The following is a 16,756-nucleotide window of genomic DNA, read 5'->3' as shown; positions in this document are numbered from 1 at the left end:
GCATGCCCTACCCTACGCACAAAGGTGTATCTGAGAGAATGAAAGCCTTGCTAGCTTGAGGTATCTGAACACAAACTGTGTTAAATACTTAGCTGTCCACAAAACTACAGAGACATAGAAGAAAAACATAGGAAGCAAGGCTTAAAAAAATAACCATAATAAAAACTATTATCATCTTCTTAGCAGCACATCAGCAATGGCAATTATGAGAGAGGAAAATCTCTAAGACTCAATTCAGCCACAGAAGCAAAAAAGAATAAAAAAGAAGTGAAAATAATCTTTAAAGAAATAACTATAAACCTGAGTACCTATATTATCTAAAATGTTCAATTTTTATAATCCAGGTGAGTTAGGTTAAAAAAATTCAATTTTCACCAAAAGTCATAAAATATTCAAAGTAACGAGAATATATAACCCATACTCAAGAGAAAAAATTAATGGAATTTGTCTTTAATTGTGTACAGATGTTAGACTTGGCAGACAAAGACTTAAAGCAGCTATTAAAAATGTATTCAGAATACTAAAAGTAATCATGTTTGAGGATTCACAAGGAAGTATAATAACAATGTATAAGCCAATAAAAACTTTCAATGAAAAAGAGAAATAATTTTTTAAAAGACCAAGTGAAAATTCTGGAGTTGAAGGGCATAATAACTGAAATGAACAGTTCAATAGAGAGGCTAAAAAGCAGATTTGTGAATGCTTAAAAAATGAATTAGCAAACTTGAAGAAAGCTTAATAGAAACTAACAATGGAAATACAGAGATGGACAATATAGAAGAAAAATGAACAAAATTATACACTTTTTGAGACAGCAGGAAGCAAACCAACATATGCCTAATGAGAACACCAGAAATAAAGGTGAGAGAAAAAGAAATACAAAAATTATTTGAAGAAACAATGGCCTAAGATGCCTTAAATTTGATCAAAAAATAAATTTCACCATTTAAGAAACTCAGTACACCCCAAATAGGATAAATATGAAGAGATCCACATGTGGCTCATCATGATTAAAATGTTGAAAACAAAACAAACAAACAAAAAAAAAAAACAAAGAAAATTCAGAAAGTGGCAAGAGAAAAATGACACATCCTATATGCAGGCTGTATACAATTAAAGGCTGGCCCCTCATCTAAAATAATGAAGACCAGAAGGCAGTAAAATGACATGCTCAAAATGCTGAAAGAAAAAAAAAGGTTAAGCAATATTCCACATCCTTTAAAACTATTCTACAAAAATTAAAGTAAAATAAAGATATTCCCATACTAATGAAATCTGAGAGATTTTGTTGTTAACATAACTACCTTAAAAATAATGATGAAGGAAGTCATTTAGCTGAAAGGAAATAACTACCAGTTGGTAGCTTGTATGTACAGACAGAAATGTAAAGCACCAGAAATAATGAAAATATGAGTTATTCTCCTAGCCTTTTTAAAAGAAATAATCTTAATATATAAAGCAATAATTATAATGCTGTTTTAGCAGGTACATGTATGTATGTATGTGTATATTATATATATAATATACATATATACATATATATACTATACATATTATATATATATAATATATATCATGACAATAGAGGGCAATGGAGAAAATAAAGCTTTATTAAGTCAAAGTTTCTATATTTTGCCAGAATTAAGTATTATTCTAAAATAATTTGTAACAAATTAAGGTGCATATTGTAAGTACTAGAGTAGCCACTAAGAAAATAACATATATAATAAATGTATAACATCAATAAATAAATTAGAAAGGTATACTAGAAATATTTAACCCCCAAAAAGGTAGTAGTAGAACAATAGAGAAGTAAAAAAGAACAAAAGCATATTGAAAACAAATAGAAAAATAGAAATGTAAATACAACCATATTAGTAATTATATTAAACATCAATGGTTTAAACATCCCAATCAAAAGGCAGAAATTGTCAAATGGTAACAAAAGAATTATAAGCTATCTCCAGTAGATGGTCCTTAGATTTAAGACACAAATAGTTGAAATGATAAAAGATGCTAAGCTTAACCATAAGAGAGCAGGATTGGCTATATTAGTATGGGACAAAATAGACATTAATACATTATTAGAGATAAATAGGGATATTTTACAACTTTAAAAGTGCCAATACATTAAGAATTATAACAATAATAAAAGTATACCCTCCTAATAGGGGCTCAAAATTTATAAAACACAAAAAGCTATAATTAAAAGAAATGGAAAGAAATGAAGAATTCAAAAATAATAGCTAGGAATTTCAATACTCCACTTAAAATACTGATAAAACAGCTAGACAAAATATGACCAAACGGAATACTTCAAACAGAATATTATCAATTCAACCTAAACTGATACATAGAGAGTGCTTCTCCACTGATTGTGAATATGTATTATTTTAAAGCTATAGAAGAACATTTTCAGGATATACTCTATACTAATTTACAAACTTAATAAATTTAAAATATTAAAATAGTAAATAATAACAAGTAATAAATTTAAAAAAATTAAAATACTATATAGTATGTTTTTTTTACCACAACAGAATTGAATTCAAACCCAACAAGAAAAATAAATCATGAAAATCCCCAAATATTTTAAAATTAAGCAACATAGTTCTGGAAAATTGGTGGGTCAAATAAACGATCTTGATAGAAATTGAAAAATAATTTTAATTGAATGAAAACAAAAACACAACAATTTAAGACTTACTAGATTAATGTAAAGCACTTTCTAGAGTTTGAAATGGCTTACTCAGAAAAAAAAAAAGGTAGGACTCAATAATTTAAGACTCTACCTTGAGAAACTTAGAAAACAAAGTTTAGCAAACTAAACCCAAAGCAAGCAGAAGAAGTGATGTATAAGGATTGAAGAGGAAGTTAATAAAACACAAAACATACAAATAATAGAAAAATCAGTAAAACCAATGTTGGTTCCTTGAAAAGATCAAGAAAACTGACAAACTCTTAGTTTTGCTTTGCCTTCAAAAAAGAACAGAAGACAAAGATTACCAAAATCAAGACTGAAATATGAGACATCAATATGTGCTCTGGAGAAACTACAAGGCTTATGATGATATTATGAAAAATATTATGTCAACACATTAAGTAACTTAGTTAAAATAGAAAAATTCCTAGAAAGAATCAAATTATTGAAAATTGACCCAAGAAGAAACAGAAAATCAGAATAGAATTATAGTGTAAGTAAAGACATTGAATCAGTAATTTTTTAAAAAGAGGCTAAGAGCAAATATCATTGGCAATTTCCATTATGTACTGAAAGGAGAAACTTACAGATTTCATTCAAGAAGAAGGGGAGACATTTCACAGCTCATTATATCAGTTCAGCATTATTCTGATAAAAAATCTAGAAGATACCACAAAAGCAGAAAACTACTGACAAATATTCCGCATAAACATAGACAGAAAAATTCTTAACAAAACATTGCCAAAGTGAATCTACAATATGAAAAGAATAAAATCAGTATCAAATAAGAATTATTCCAGGAAAGCAACCTTGGTTTAAGAACAGAAAATCTGTTCGTCTAATACACCATATTAATAGAATAAAGGACAAACCACATGATCATCTTAATAGGTGCTGAAATTCACTTATTAAAATCCAGCATCATTCAAGATGAAAACTCACACAAAAATTATCAATAGAAGTAAGCTTTTCCAGTCTGAGAATGGCTGTGAAAAACCTACACATTATATTAATGGTTAGAGAATGAATGCTTTACCCTAAAATTGAGAAGAAAGCAAAGGGTGGTTAACTGTCACCACTGCCATTCAACATGGTACTGGAGGTTCTTAGCCAGTAAAAGTCAAAATTAATTAATTAATTAAAGATATTCTTAATGGAAATGAAACAACTGTCTTTAATTCTAAAACGTGATACCACATGTGGAAATTTCTAAGGATCCACAAAAAGAAAAATTACTAGAACTAATAAATGAGTTTCATAAGATTTCAGTGTGCAAGATTAATAATACAAACTCAGCTGTATTTCTATATGCTAGCAATGAATAATTCAAAATTTAAAATATTAATTTCATTCACATAGCATAAAAATGTAGACATACATTTAACAAAATGAGTACAAGACTTATACACTAAAAACTATAAAATGGTGCTGAGGGAAATAAAAGATCAAAATAACTAGTGAGATAAATAGTTCATGTTCATAGATGAGAAAACTCAATATTGTGGAGATGGCAGTTCTTCCAATATTAATCTATAAATTCAACATATTCCCAATGAACATCTTGTCAGATTTTCTGTTTAGCAGAAATTGAGCAGTTGAACCTACTATTTATATAAAAAATATTGGGACTCTTAAGAGTAATTGAATTTATATTTTGTTACAAAGCAATAGTGATCATAACAGTGTCCTGTTCTTTCAAGATAGGCATAAAGACTAGAGGAATAGAATTGAGATTATTTACTTTTATGATCAGTTAATATTTAACCAACATATCAAAATAATGCTGAGAAAATTGAATATAATTAATTAAAAAAGAGTTGTACCTTATAACCTACACAGAAATTAACTCAAATTTGATTTTAGTACTAATCGTAAAAGCTAAAAATATAAAATCTCTCAAGTAAATCATAGGAGGAAAAATTTCATGAACTTGGGTTAAGTATAGCAATTTTAGGTATAAAATCAAAAGCATAATCCATGAATACAAAATTAACAAATTGAATTCTATAAAAATTGCAAATTTATGTGCTTCAAATGACAGCAAGAAGTCAATGAAGAAGTATGTCATAGACTGGGAGAAAAATAGTCACCACTCATATAGCAGGTAAGGACTTATATCCACGAAATATAAGAAACTCTTGCAACCCAATTTTAAGGAGACAAACAACTCAGTTGAGTATAGATATTACACCAAAGATATATGAATGACTAATGAGCACATAAAAAATGCCCAACACCATTATTATTTATGAAAATGCTGGGGTATTACTACACACCCAGTAGAATGACTAATCACAAAGAGAGAAAATACAAGATGTTAAGGATGTGGAGAAATTGGAACACATATAGATAGTTGGGGGTAATGTACAAGGTTATTGCCACATTGGAATACAGTTTGAGAACTCAAAAATTTAAACAGATTTACCATATAATCCAGAAAATTCAGTCCTAGGAGTTCAGTGAAATGAAAATATATGTCCATACAGTGTCAGGCATGTGAATATTCATAGCAACATTATTTTTAATAGTTCTAAACTAAAAACAATCCAAATGTCCGATTGTCCACTGGTGTATGGATAAACAAAATGAACTATATTTATACAATGAAATATTATTCAACCATAAGAAGGAATGTGCTGCTGACAATCTTGCAATGTGGATGAACCTCGGAAACACCATGCAAAGTGAAAAAAGCTAGAATTAAACAATTACAGATTTATAATTCCATTTATAGGAAACATTCAAAGAAAAATTATATAGAGTCAGAGAAACATTTAATGATGGCTTGAAGCTGAAGCTGGGAGCTGGGACACACTGTACAAGAGCCCAGGGGAATCTCGTGGGGTGATGAAAATATTTTAAGACCAAGTTCTGATGATGGTCGTACAACTCTATTCATTTAATAAAAATCATTGAATCACTTTAAATCCATTTAAATTGGTGAATTTTATACTATTTAAGTAATGCTTCAGTAAAGCTGTTTAGAAATTTATTTTTCAGCTTAAATACTTGTAACTGCTTTGAAATAACATGTAAACAATTATTATTTAATACAAGTTTTCCTAGAATTTCAGAAAAACAGATTATAAAGCTATTGGGACTGAGTTATTTTGGGGTGGGAATATCTCAGACCAATATATCAATTGGATTAATGTTTATTGACCTGTGTAACAAATGTAGTTATTTTATACTTTTTGTAGTCATATATTCAATTTGGTTTTCAAATGTATTAACATAGTAATACTCATAAAATGCTTTTCATTGTATTAATGTCTCAATATTTATATGGTTATTTTAAATTATCATTCCGTATATTTTTACTTTTCATATTACTTTCCTCTTTGGTAAGTCCTACTAGAAATCTTTTATATCAGCTTTTTTGATAATATTCTCAATTGTTTCTGTTTTCTATGGCATTAATTCCTGTTTATGTTTATTCTGCTCATTTTACAATGGGATTGAGGAATACCTTATTCTTTAAATTTAATTGTTAAAAAATTTCTGACAAATATATTTAAAGATATTCATAATCATCTTAAAATTTTTACTTTAAGTGTTTCTATTTATCATTATTTTCCAAACATTTCTCAATTTCTCTAACCCCAAAGTTATTTAGTAATAAATTATCTAATTTTCAAATATGTGGAACTTTTAAATATTTTATATTAGCTTTTAATTTTATTAAATTTTGGTCAGAGAACATAAACGATGTAGTATCAATTATATGTTGTTTCTTAAGATTTTGTGATCTAACAAATATTCTGCTTTTATGAAGGTTTAATATATTATTTTTTAAAAAGTTTATTTTCTGTTTCTTTACTTTTCTATAAAAATGTAATGGTTTAAGATTCTTTTTTTCTCTACTTTATATCTAAATTTCTGAGAAGTGTTTGGTTATATCTCTAACTTTAGTTATTGATTTTCTTTTCTTTTTGCTTTCTTTCTATCTTTTCTTTTCTTTGTTTTGTTTTGTTTTTTTTTTTTTTTTTTTTTTTTTTTTTAGATGGAGTTTTGCTCTGTCCCCCAGGCTGGAGTGCAGTGGCATGATCTCGGTTCACTGCAACTTCCACCTCCTGAGATCTAGCGATTCTCATGCCTCAATCGCCTGTGTAGCTGGGATAACAGGTGCACACCACCATGCCTGGCTAATTTTTGAATTTTTAGTAGAAACCGGGTTTCACCATGTTCATCAGGCTGATCTCAAACTCCTGACCTCGTGATCTGCTTGCCTTGGCCTCCCAAAGTGCTGGGATTACAGGCGTGAGCCACCGTGCCAGGCCTTAATGCTATTACATTTTATTGGTTCTTGTTTGACATATTTAAAGTCTTTATTATTAGGTGAATATATGCTCATGATTGTTATACTTTCCTGTTCTTGTTCTTGTCTTTTTTAAAATTTCATATATTGTCATTCTTTGTCACTTATAATGCATTTTTGTACTAAATTATAATTTTTAAGTGTTAATATTCCTGCATATGCTCTCTTCTTATTCATTTTGGTCTTGTATATTTTTATTATCTTATTAGTTTGATACTAGCATGCCTTTAGTTTTAATTTTTCTCAATACATGGTTTGATTCCTTTTTTGAAACATCCAATTACTAATTGTCTCTTAATTGTATGTTTAGCTCATTTAAATTTATTGTTATTTCTGTTATAGTAGGACTTGGTTCTTCCATTTTAAAAGTATTTTCAATTACTATACTTAGTAGTTTCTTCTTTCTAGCTTTTTTTGGGTGGTGATTTATTTTTGTTCCTAGTATGACTATCCTTAACCAAATCATCCATACTTTTAATTACTTATTCTATTGCTAATATATGTGTCTATTGTCAGTATCTTTGTCTTCTCTCTGAATGTATGTTAATTTACTCTCCGTTTATTTTCTGTAAACACAATTTTGTTATTAACTAGATTTTAGTTTAAATTCTTGTTTTTCTCTCTTTTATTCTTTTATTTTTTGTTAATTATAGAAATTGTTCCTTTCTTCAAATATTTATTTCTATGCTTATTTCCTTCTTTTGGAGACTTCTAATACTATTTTAAATGTCCTTTGGCTTTTCCTTTTTTAGAAAAATTGTTTCTTACTTCTTTTGCCTTCTAAGAGAATTCCTTGACCTGATCATCTGGTTCACAAGTTCATTATTTATTTGTACCTATCCCATCTTTATTATTTATACTGTTAGATTTATTATCATTTGACTATTTTCCATATTCAAAATTTCTACTTTGTTCTTCCTTTATAACTTCTTTTTTGTTATTGTTTTATATTTGTTTATTCAGATATCTTCTCTTATTTTTCTATAGCATAGACTTGATAAAATATTTTTCTACCCATTTCAGTGCTTCTACTTCAATTGATACATGTTGTTTAGTATATTCTATTTTTTAGTTCTCAGATACACAGCTATTTTTATTGTAAGATTTCATAACGGCTGTATTTATTTTTTCTGCTAAATTTGGCTAGGTAATGTTCAAGGCCAAGCTTCGGTCTGTAGCCCTTTTGGTGAGTGTAAAGATAGAAAAAGAGACAAGACCCACGGCTGGAGGTTCTGAATCCACTCTTTCCCACTCCAGTTTGCTGCCACTCACCAGGTCAGGAATCCATCTGTAAGCTCTCAGGCATTGTCAACATTAGGAAGAGGTGTTTTCTGTAGGTTGTGATCCTCCTCCTTGAGGTTTGGAGGGGAAGGAGGTGGAGTTGTAAATCCTTGCACCTGCTTTCATCATCTCCCAGCTGGCCTTTTGACTTGTTCTGTCCTTCCCCTCTCTACACCTGTGACCTCGTTAGTATGTTGCTGTTGATTTTCTGGTGAAGGAGGATAGCAGTGATTGTTTTGAGTTAATTAGTTCGATCTATAATTTCTGTATGCTTCTGCAGTTTTGGTAGAACTATTTTTGAGAGAAAACCAGTTACCTGCTTTTTCTTTATGCTTCAGTCAGACTTTCCTTCTTTCTGTCCATTCCTTAAAAAGGAGAGTCTGGTTTCTACCACGCCTGTGGTAGCTTCATAGTCCAGAAGAATGCTGAAACATAGATAATATGTGGTAAATTTTGTGGAATATGAACAAATGAATGAACGAAATAACATATATGGGCACTACTTACCTTAGTTTCAATCTATTTTTAACTTCTTTCTAAACATATGAATATTTTAGTATATTCTTTAGCTTTTCTTTCCTATTTTCAGTTCTTTTCCTTCTAGATAAGACTTTCTCAACTTGATCTTCTGTATCCGCCTTTTATCCTTTATATTGTGTGAAATACTGATTCACCATCGGTCTACATTCTAAGTGTTTCATATTTATCATTAAAATGTCTTTATTTTGATGCTGATGTGAAATTGTATTTTTCAATGTGATATTTTAATGAAAAATTATTCAGTTTTCTTTAGATAAAAAGTTTTAGATAAAAGTTAAAATCAAGTTAACTCTATATCTTTTTTAGTAGCTTTAGTAGTCACAATAATATGATGCCAGATAATGTTTCATAAGAATTCATTTGATCCTTACTGCAAATCTGGAATGTGGGTAGGGTGTGAATTTCCATTTATCTGATGAGGAAAGTGAGGTGCAAAGAGATGAAGTGTGTGGGTGGCAGGTCTGAGACTTGAACACAACTCTTCAGTTACTACCTTGTGCATTTGTTTTCCTTTACCATTCAGGTTTGTTCCCAAATATATGTCATATTATTAGTATAGAGACTTGGGCTTTCTCCTGCTCTACCTAAAGATGTTTAGTTTTCTTGGCTTGTCAATAGAAAAAACATTGAAAATTACAACAACAACAATAACAATAAATGGATCTGTGCCAGGCACTGTTTCAAGTGCTATACATTCAAATCTGTATATAATGCTGAGAGGTTGATGAAATTACAACTGTTTTGCAGATGAGGACGCTAGAGCATAAGGTTTTTTAAAATAACTTGTGCAAGTCATACAGCTTAAGTGGCAGACTTAGGAATATGAAACAAGCAATCCAGCTGTTAATTACTATCCTCATTTATAATAACAGAAACTTGACTGTAGTTTGTAGTTTGTAAACTACAAACAAAGAGCTTTCATATTCATAATCTACTGAGCATCACTACTCCTCTGTGGAGAAGGCAGGCAGATTGGGCAGACAAGCAAGCTTCAGAGAGGTGAGCTGGCCTACTTCACCCAGACAGCCTAAGTGATACTGAAATCCTTTCTTCTGAAATCTAATTTTATCTCTGTTCTTGGATCATGTTTTATTGCCCTTAAATTTATTAGCTTACTATAGCCTCCATGATATGTTTTTCTTCTCCAGCAATTTACATTATTGTGGGCTTAAAATGTTAATCTAGTTATACATCTAAGGATTATTTTGTCTCTTATATTTTGATGTTCCTTGATCATGTCTTTCGCAGCTGAATTGTGATGATTTTAAACGAGACGGGGATTTAATCTGTCTCGATATTTATGAAGCTGTTTGTGGCACAGATGGGAAAACATATGGCAACAGATGTGAACTGTGTGCTGAGAATATGTGAGTATTCTCTGAAGTAGGCTTTCTCCCTGAAATATGTTCTCTCTATAATTACATGACACAGCTTTCCCTATAGTCTTTAATATAACAATTTATTGTGTGGGGGTTAGCCATTCCTAAATTATTAGTACCACTTCTTTTTCTACTCTTCAGACCAATAAAGGTATATAGCATAACACTTTATATTTTACAAAGCACTTTTATGTATGATTTATCAGATGGTTATCACTTTATGAAGTAGACAGGATAGAGGGATTACAGATGATATGTTTTCATCTATAAAATGTTATATATTTCACATTTAAAATCTATAAGAAAATATAGGTTTAATATTATAATACACTATAGATTTAATATTTTATAATCTATAAAATAAATTATATAATTATAATATATGTTTTAGATTATATTTATATAGATACACAGACATATATACCTATACACATCTGTCTATCTTCTACCTATTCATTGTCTGTCATCTATTTATCTGTGAGTATACCCTTTTTCACAGAGAATTATTTCATCATCAAATTATATTTCCTAAGTGCTTAATAATTTATATCAGAGTAGATAATTGGGACTTTCAGTATTAAACTTTCTTCCCATCTCTCAACATTTGCCAAATAGCTAAGGCATTTTACCGTCCTATATCTTGTCCCTGTTTTCTTCTTTCTCCACCCTCATGCTAGGTTTGGTTATCAATTGTCTTCACCAACAAGATGACATACCGGCTTTGCAGGTTCTGGCTGATGACCTCAATCTTGAATTGTCTGGTCTTCAGGCTTTGCAAACATAAAAACCAATGTTTGTATAGGTTAATGAGGGACATCATAATTATTCACTTTTTGAGATTCTGCAAACTTTAGCTCTCCTTGCAATAAATATTTTCAGCAAAATAAAACTGCATTAAACTACTCTCCTCCTTTGCATGATGGTACTTTCAGAAATTCACTTTAAAATTGTGTCCTGCAAGGAAAATGTGGCACATATCCACCATAGAATACTATGCAGCCATAAGAAACGATGAGTTCGTGTCCTTTGTAGGGACATGGTTGAATCTGGAAACCATCATTCTCAGCAAACTGACACAAGAACAGAAAATCACACACCACCTGTTCTTACTCATAGGCGGATGTTGAACAATGAGAACACATGGACACAGGGAGGGGAGCATCACACGCTGCAGTCTTTTGGGGGAGGCCAAGGGAGGGATAGCAAGGAAGGTAAGGAGGTCGAGGAGGGATAACATGGGGAGAAATGCCAGACGTAGGTGACGGGGGGGGTTGGAGGCAGCAAACCATATCGCCATGTGTGTACCTATGCAACGATCCTGCATGATCTGCACATGTACCCCGGAACCTAAAGTACAAAAGAAAAAATATTATGTCCTGAACTCTTGCCAAGGGTCAACAAAGAGAAACAGAAAACCAACATAAATATATGAAAAATATACAGATTTTAATCAGATATATATTTGGTAGCACAAGTATTAGCATGCTATGTATTTCATTCTTACTGCATCTTATGTGGGGAATCCCATTGTAAATCTTTAAATCTCTGGTACAGATGAAGGTTTCTCTCCCCGAATTTCTGGTATATATCTTTATTTTTTTATTTATTTATTTATTTTTTTTTTCAGATTTTGTTTTATTTATTTAGGTTCTGGGGTACACGCGCAGATCGTGCAGGATTGTTACATAGGTACACACATGGCAAGGTGGTTTGCTGCCTTCCTCACCACCACAACCACCACCACCACCACCCCCGCCACCCCCACCAGTCACCAGTTTCTGGTATTTCTCCCCACGTTATCCCTCCCCACCCTCCCCACCCCCGCTGTCCCTCCCCTAGTTCCAACTGACTGCAGTGTGTGATGCTCCCCTCCCTGTGTCCACCACGTATTCTAACTGTTCAACATCCGCCTTAATTTTTCTTTTTTTTTTTTTTGGAGACGGAGTTTCGCTCTTGTTACCCAGGCTGGAGTGCAATGGCGCGATCTCGGCTCACCGCAACCTCCGCCGCCTGGGTTCAGGCAACTCTCCTGCCTCAGCCTCCTGAGCAGCTGGGATCACAGGCACGTGCCACCATGCCCAGCCAATTTTTTGTATTCTTAGCAGAGACGAGGCTTCACCATGTTGACCAGGATGGTCTCGATCTCTCGACCTTGTGATCCACCCGCCTCAGCCTCCCAAAGTGCTGGGACCACAGGCTTGAGCCACCGCGCCCGGCCAATTTTTCTTATTCTGTGTATGTGAGTATGTGATATTTGTTTTTTGTTTTTTGTTTTTTGTTTTTTTTTTTTGAGACGGAGTTCCGCTCCTGTTACCCAGGCTGGAGTGCAATGGCGCAATCTCGGCTCACCGCAACCTCCGCCTCCTGGGTTCAGGCAATTCTCCTGCCTCAGCCTCCTGAGTAGCTGGGATTACACGCACGCACCACCATGCCCAGCTAATTTTTTGCATTTTTAGTAGAAACGGGGTTTCACCATGCTGACCAGGTTGGTCTCGATCTCTCGACCTCGCGATCCACCCGCCTCAGCCTCCCAAAGTGCTGGGATTACAGGCTCCAGCCACCGCACCCGGCTACGAGTATGTGATATTTGTAAGGTTGAGAATAAAGACTAAAGTTAGAGAGAGAACACTTTACATTAATCATACAGCTCCTATGTAACCTTCTTGTTTGTCAAACATACCCTGGTATATATCTTTATACTATGCAATGAGAATCATATTTCTCCTCGTGTTGTTTTCCTTGCAGTTCTGGCTGGTAGGAGGCTCTACAATAAAATTGAAATTTTAATTTTTGTAGTGTTCCTCAGCTGATATCCTTGGAAATAACTTTTTTCTTATCACTTTTAAATATTTAGTTTTGTTCTTTACATTGTTTTTATTAAATTTTTATTATTTTACAGATGCTATCATTGTAACCTGCTTTAACTTTTTAGAAATTAGGAACTATCTCTTACATTTGAGGATCCGTGTTTTCAGATATAAATACCTTAAAGGTCGACTAGACGGAACAAAATTAATTATCAAAACTTTACATACTTTTTATGAAAAATAAAATACTAGTCCGCATAACCCAAATAAAGAGTAGCAGAGTGGGATATTAGGGAATACAGATTTGACTTTGTTTATTGAAAACAACAAAAGCTTCTTGGGGGCTGAGGGGTATCTGCTATCCAGTTATAAGCTTTACTCATCTTCGTCTTCTGATGTGGATCCCTCCTGGGAACACAGGTTAAAAATAGATTTCTAGAAATAATATTTACAAGTCTGAATCCTTCCCATCTCTTCCATGTTAACTACATTTCTTCGACTTCAAGTTATAAACAGGGGCTCTTATTAGAAAAAGTAAGAAAATAATACAATGTGGCAGCTGTTTTGGGGAGCAAAAGAGAATGACAATGTAATGTAGACCAGTTAGTTTTGCATGGTGGGAAGTTGTAATATTAAACTGCTGTGTCTGCTAACTTTCGATTCTAGGAAAACCGGGTCCAAAATTGGTGTAAAAAGTGAAGGGGAATGTAAAAGCAGTAATCCAGAGAAGGTGAGGTCAAACATCAGCGTCTGGGAAATACGGGAGGCTAACTTCAAACAGGAAGTAGGTGCTTTCGTCTTTCTTCTTGAGTGGGAACCTTGAAAGGAAGTAATTCTTCCTTTAAGTGAAATGGAATACCTAGTACTGCCCACTAATGTGAAAAAGCTATTGATAGTCTCTTAAACTGAATCAAATTACCTTGGTGGTTAGACCTTTTGATCCTATTTCTGCTTTCTATTTAAAAAAGAAAGAAAGAAAAGAAAAAGAAGAAGAAATAAAAAAGGAGACTACATGTGTAGTAGAAAGGGCACAACACTTCAGTCACTTTGCCTGAGTTAAAACCCTAGCATTGTTACTTGCTGTTAGGAGATCTTGGACAAATCACTTAACCTAAAATGAGATTTGAATTAAGTAGCTTTTTTTTTTTTTTTTCTATGATGCAGTTTTGTGAGCCTGTGATGGTAGGGGAAGGGGAAGGAGGAAAGGATCTCACACATCTCACACTTGTCTTTTTCTAGGTGAATGATTTTCCTAATTTTCAAGGTCTGATGCTCTTTTTATAAGCTGCCAGAGCACCTGAGGTTACTTCCACCAAGTCATTTAGCATCATACTATTTGTAATGTCTCTTTTGATCACCTTGGAGATTGGGAGCAAGTTGAGGGGAAATGACTGTGCTCTGTCTGAGTTCTAGCACATAGTAGGTTATCTGTTTACTAAATAAATGAATAAACAAGTAGCATTAGGAGAAATACCTAATGTTGATGATGGGGTGATGGATGCAGCAAACCACTATGGCACAGGTATACTTATGTAACAAATCTGCACATTCTGTACATGTATCTCAGAACTTACAGTATAATTTAAAAAAATTTAAAAAATTTTAAAAATAAATGAAATAAATAAAAAGTTATTTTCCCAAATAAAAAAAAAAGTAAAAGAGTTTTATGTTTAACCATGTGAATTATTCAGTACTTACTGAGCTACTTCTACACAGCTGGTACTGCTCTAAGTGGCCCGTAGCAATGTCAGAGGGACTGAGTTCTATAAAATTTCTGAAACTAGTGTCGTAAGCATTACCATCTTGGTACGTCTCAAGTTCCTTTCCCTGATCTTCAGGATGTATGCAGTGCTTTTCGGCCCTATGTAGTGGATGGAAGACTTGGATGCACAAGGGAAAATGATCCTGTTCTCGGTCCTGATGGGAAGACACATGGCAATAAGTGTGCGATGTGTGCTGAGCTGTTGTAAGTATCATCAACACAGGTGGATTTGATGATGATGCAATTGGTTACTGTCCTGAGAATCACTCCTCAGGGAGATAAAATCCTGTTCCTGAAGCATGCAATTCTTTGTCTTTACAATGTGAAATAGCCTTTCTCACAGAACGGCTTCTTGTCTTTTTCTTCATATTGAAGTTTCTTAAAAGGAGAGAATAAGGTGGTCATGTTAGTTATTAAATTCAAGACTTTTGTGTCTTTTAAATTACAATAATTTGAAAATGCATAGTGTTTTATAAGGCCAAATATTTTAAAATTTAGAAACCACATTCATATGGAATAATCTAGGTCAGTCTTTTGACATCCATTGCTTCAGGCCGGGCGTGGTGGCTCACGCCTGTAATCCTAGCACTTTGGGAGGCCGAGGAGGGTGGATCATGAGGTCAAGAGATCGAGACCATCCTGGCCCACACGGTGAAACCCCGTCTCTACTAAAAATAAAAAAAAATAAAAAAAAAATTAGCCGGGGGTGGTGGCACATGCCTGTAGTCCCAGCTACTCGGGAGGCTGAGGCGAAAGAATCGTTTGAACCCAGGAGGCGGAGGTTGCAGTGAGCTGAGATTGCGCCACTGCACTCCAGCCTGGTGACAGAGCAAGACTCTGTCTCAAAAAAAAAAAAAAAAAAAGAAAGAAAAGTAAAGAAACGGAATCATGACATCCATTGCTTCATTTGGGCATGTGTAGAGACCCTTACTAAGTAATGTAAGTCTAATTAAAATAATAATAGTAATAATGCCATGTGTCTGCATCTATTATTAGCTTAGAAAGTGGAACATGGAACATTATGAAAGGAAAACTATTGGGTTAATCTTTGAGTGACTGGCAGTGCCTGGGCATTGAAGGTACAGAAGTGAGTAAGATCTAATCAATCTCTCATATTCTGGTTGTTAAGGGTTAGACTCTCTAATTTGTGTGCCAGGAAGCCTTAAATTGCTATATTTACATCACTGGAACTTTACAATCAGGACAGAGATTTAACAGATTAGTAAACTTCACACCTGCCTTTGAAAATTACAGTTAATCCTTGTAGAATTCAAGGACATGTCCAATCAGGTTTACAAAAGGTTGATGATAACTGGTTTCCCGACAGGAAATCAGTCTGATTTTCACTTTCTTATCTAGGAGACATGTGCTCTCAGTGTTCAAATCTGCCCTAATTCTGTGGTTTTCTTTCTTTTCATACATTAGGTGAAAAGGGAAACTTCACCTCTCTAACTCCTGGTTTCTTCCTCTGGGTACTGGAATAGCCACCCTATCTCCAGGATGAGACTCTAATCAAATGATATACGTGAAAGGGCTTAAAGCTCAATTCAAATGTAGCTTTCATTAACAACCTAGTACTTTTACATGAAAAGCAAACAAATACTTTATGAAGTATACAAAGTTATACTTAAGGGTGTGGATGGCAAGCCTCAAATGCTTACTTTGGTTTCACCCTTGTCACAGCATTATTTTAAAGCTCTTGGTTCTACCTGTTAAAGGGAATTTTCCTGACAGTCTTCTGTTTGTCAATCAAGGTGTCACACCCATTCAGTTTTACAGAACAAAGCTTCTAATTGACTGTCAGTGAGTCAGTTTCACACCCTTCCTTATCTTTGGCAATTTCTCTGGCTCAGACATTGAAGACAGGGAAATGCTTGTCTCTTGTAAGTGGATCATTTCAGCAAGTTGTAACAGAGGACATGAAAGTGTGTCGCACAGGACTGAGGATACTGACAATATGATTGCGTC

General features: G+C 33.3%; 1 protein-coding gene across 2 annotated transcripts in view; it reads left to right on the top strand.

Moving 5' to 3' along the window:
- SPINK5 (serine peptidase inhibitor Kazal type 5) overlaps positions 1-16,756 on the top strand; it is a 74,867-nt gene that overhangs the window by 12,967 nt on the left and 45,144 nt on the right. For both annotated transcript variants that reach the window (XM_003933987.4, XM_003933988.4), the window contains exons 5-7: positions 10,089-10,207; positions 13,693-13,756; positions 14,865-14,992. In XM_003933987.4, the coding sequence (XP_003934036.2) occupies positions 10,089-10,207; positions 13,693-13,756; positions 14,865-14,992 (311 nt within the window). The remainder of the gene's footprint in view (positions 1-10,088; positions 10,208-13,692; positions 13,757-14,864; positions 14,993-16,756) is intronic.

This window comes from Saimiri boliviensis, chromosome 1 (assembly GCF_048565385.1).
Source record: "Saimiri boliviensis isolate mSaiBol1 chromosome 1, mSaiBol1.pri, whole genome shotgun sequence".
Taxonomy (NCBI): Eukaryota; Metazoa; Chordata; class Mammalia; order Primates; family Cebidae; genus Saimiri; species Saimiri boliviensis.
This window is presented reverse-complemented; position numbering and strand designations above follow the sequence as displayed.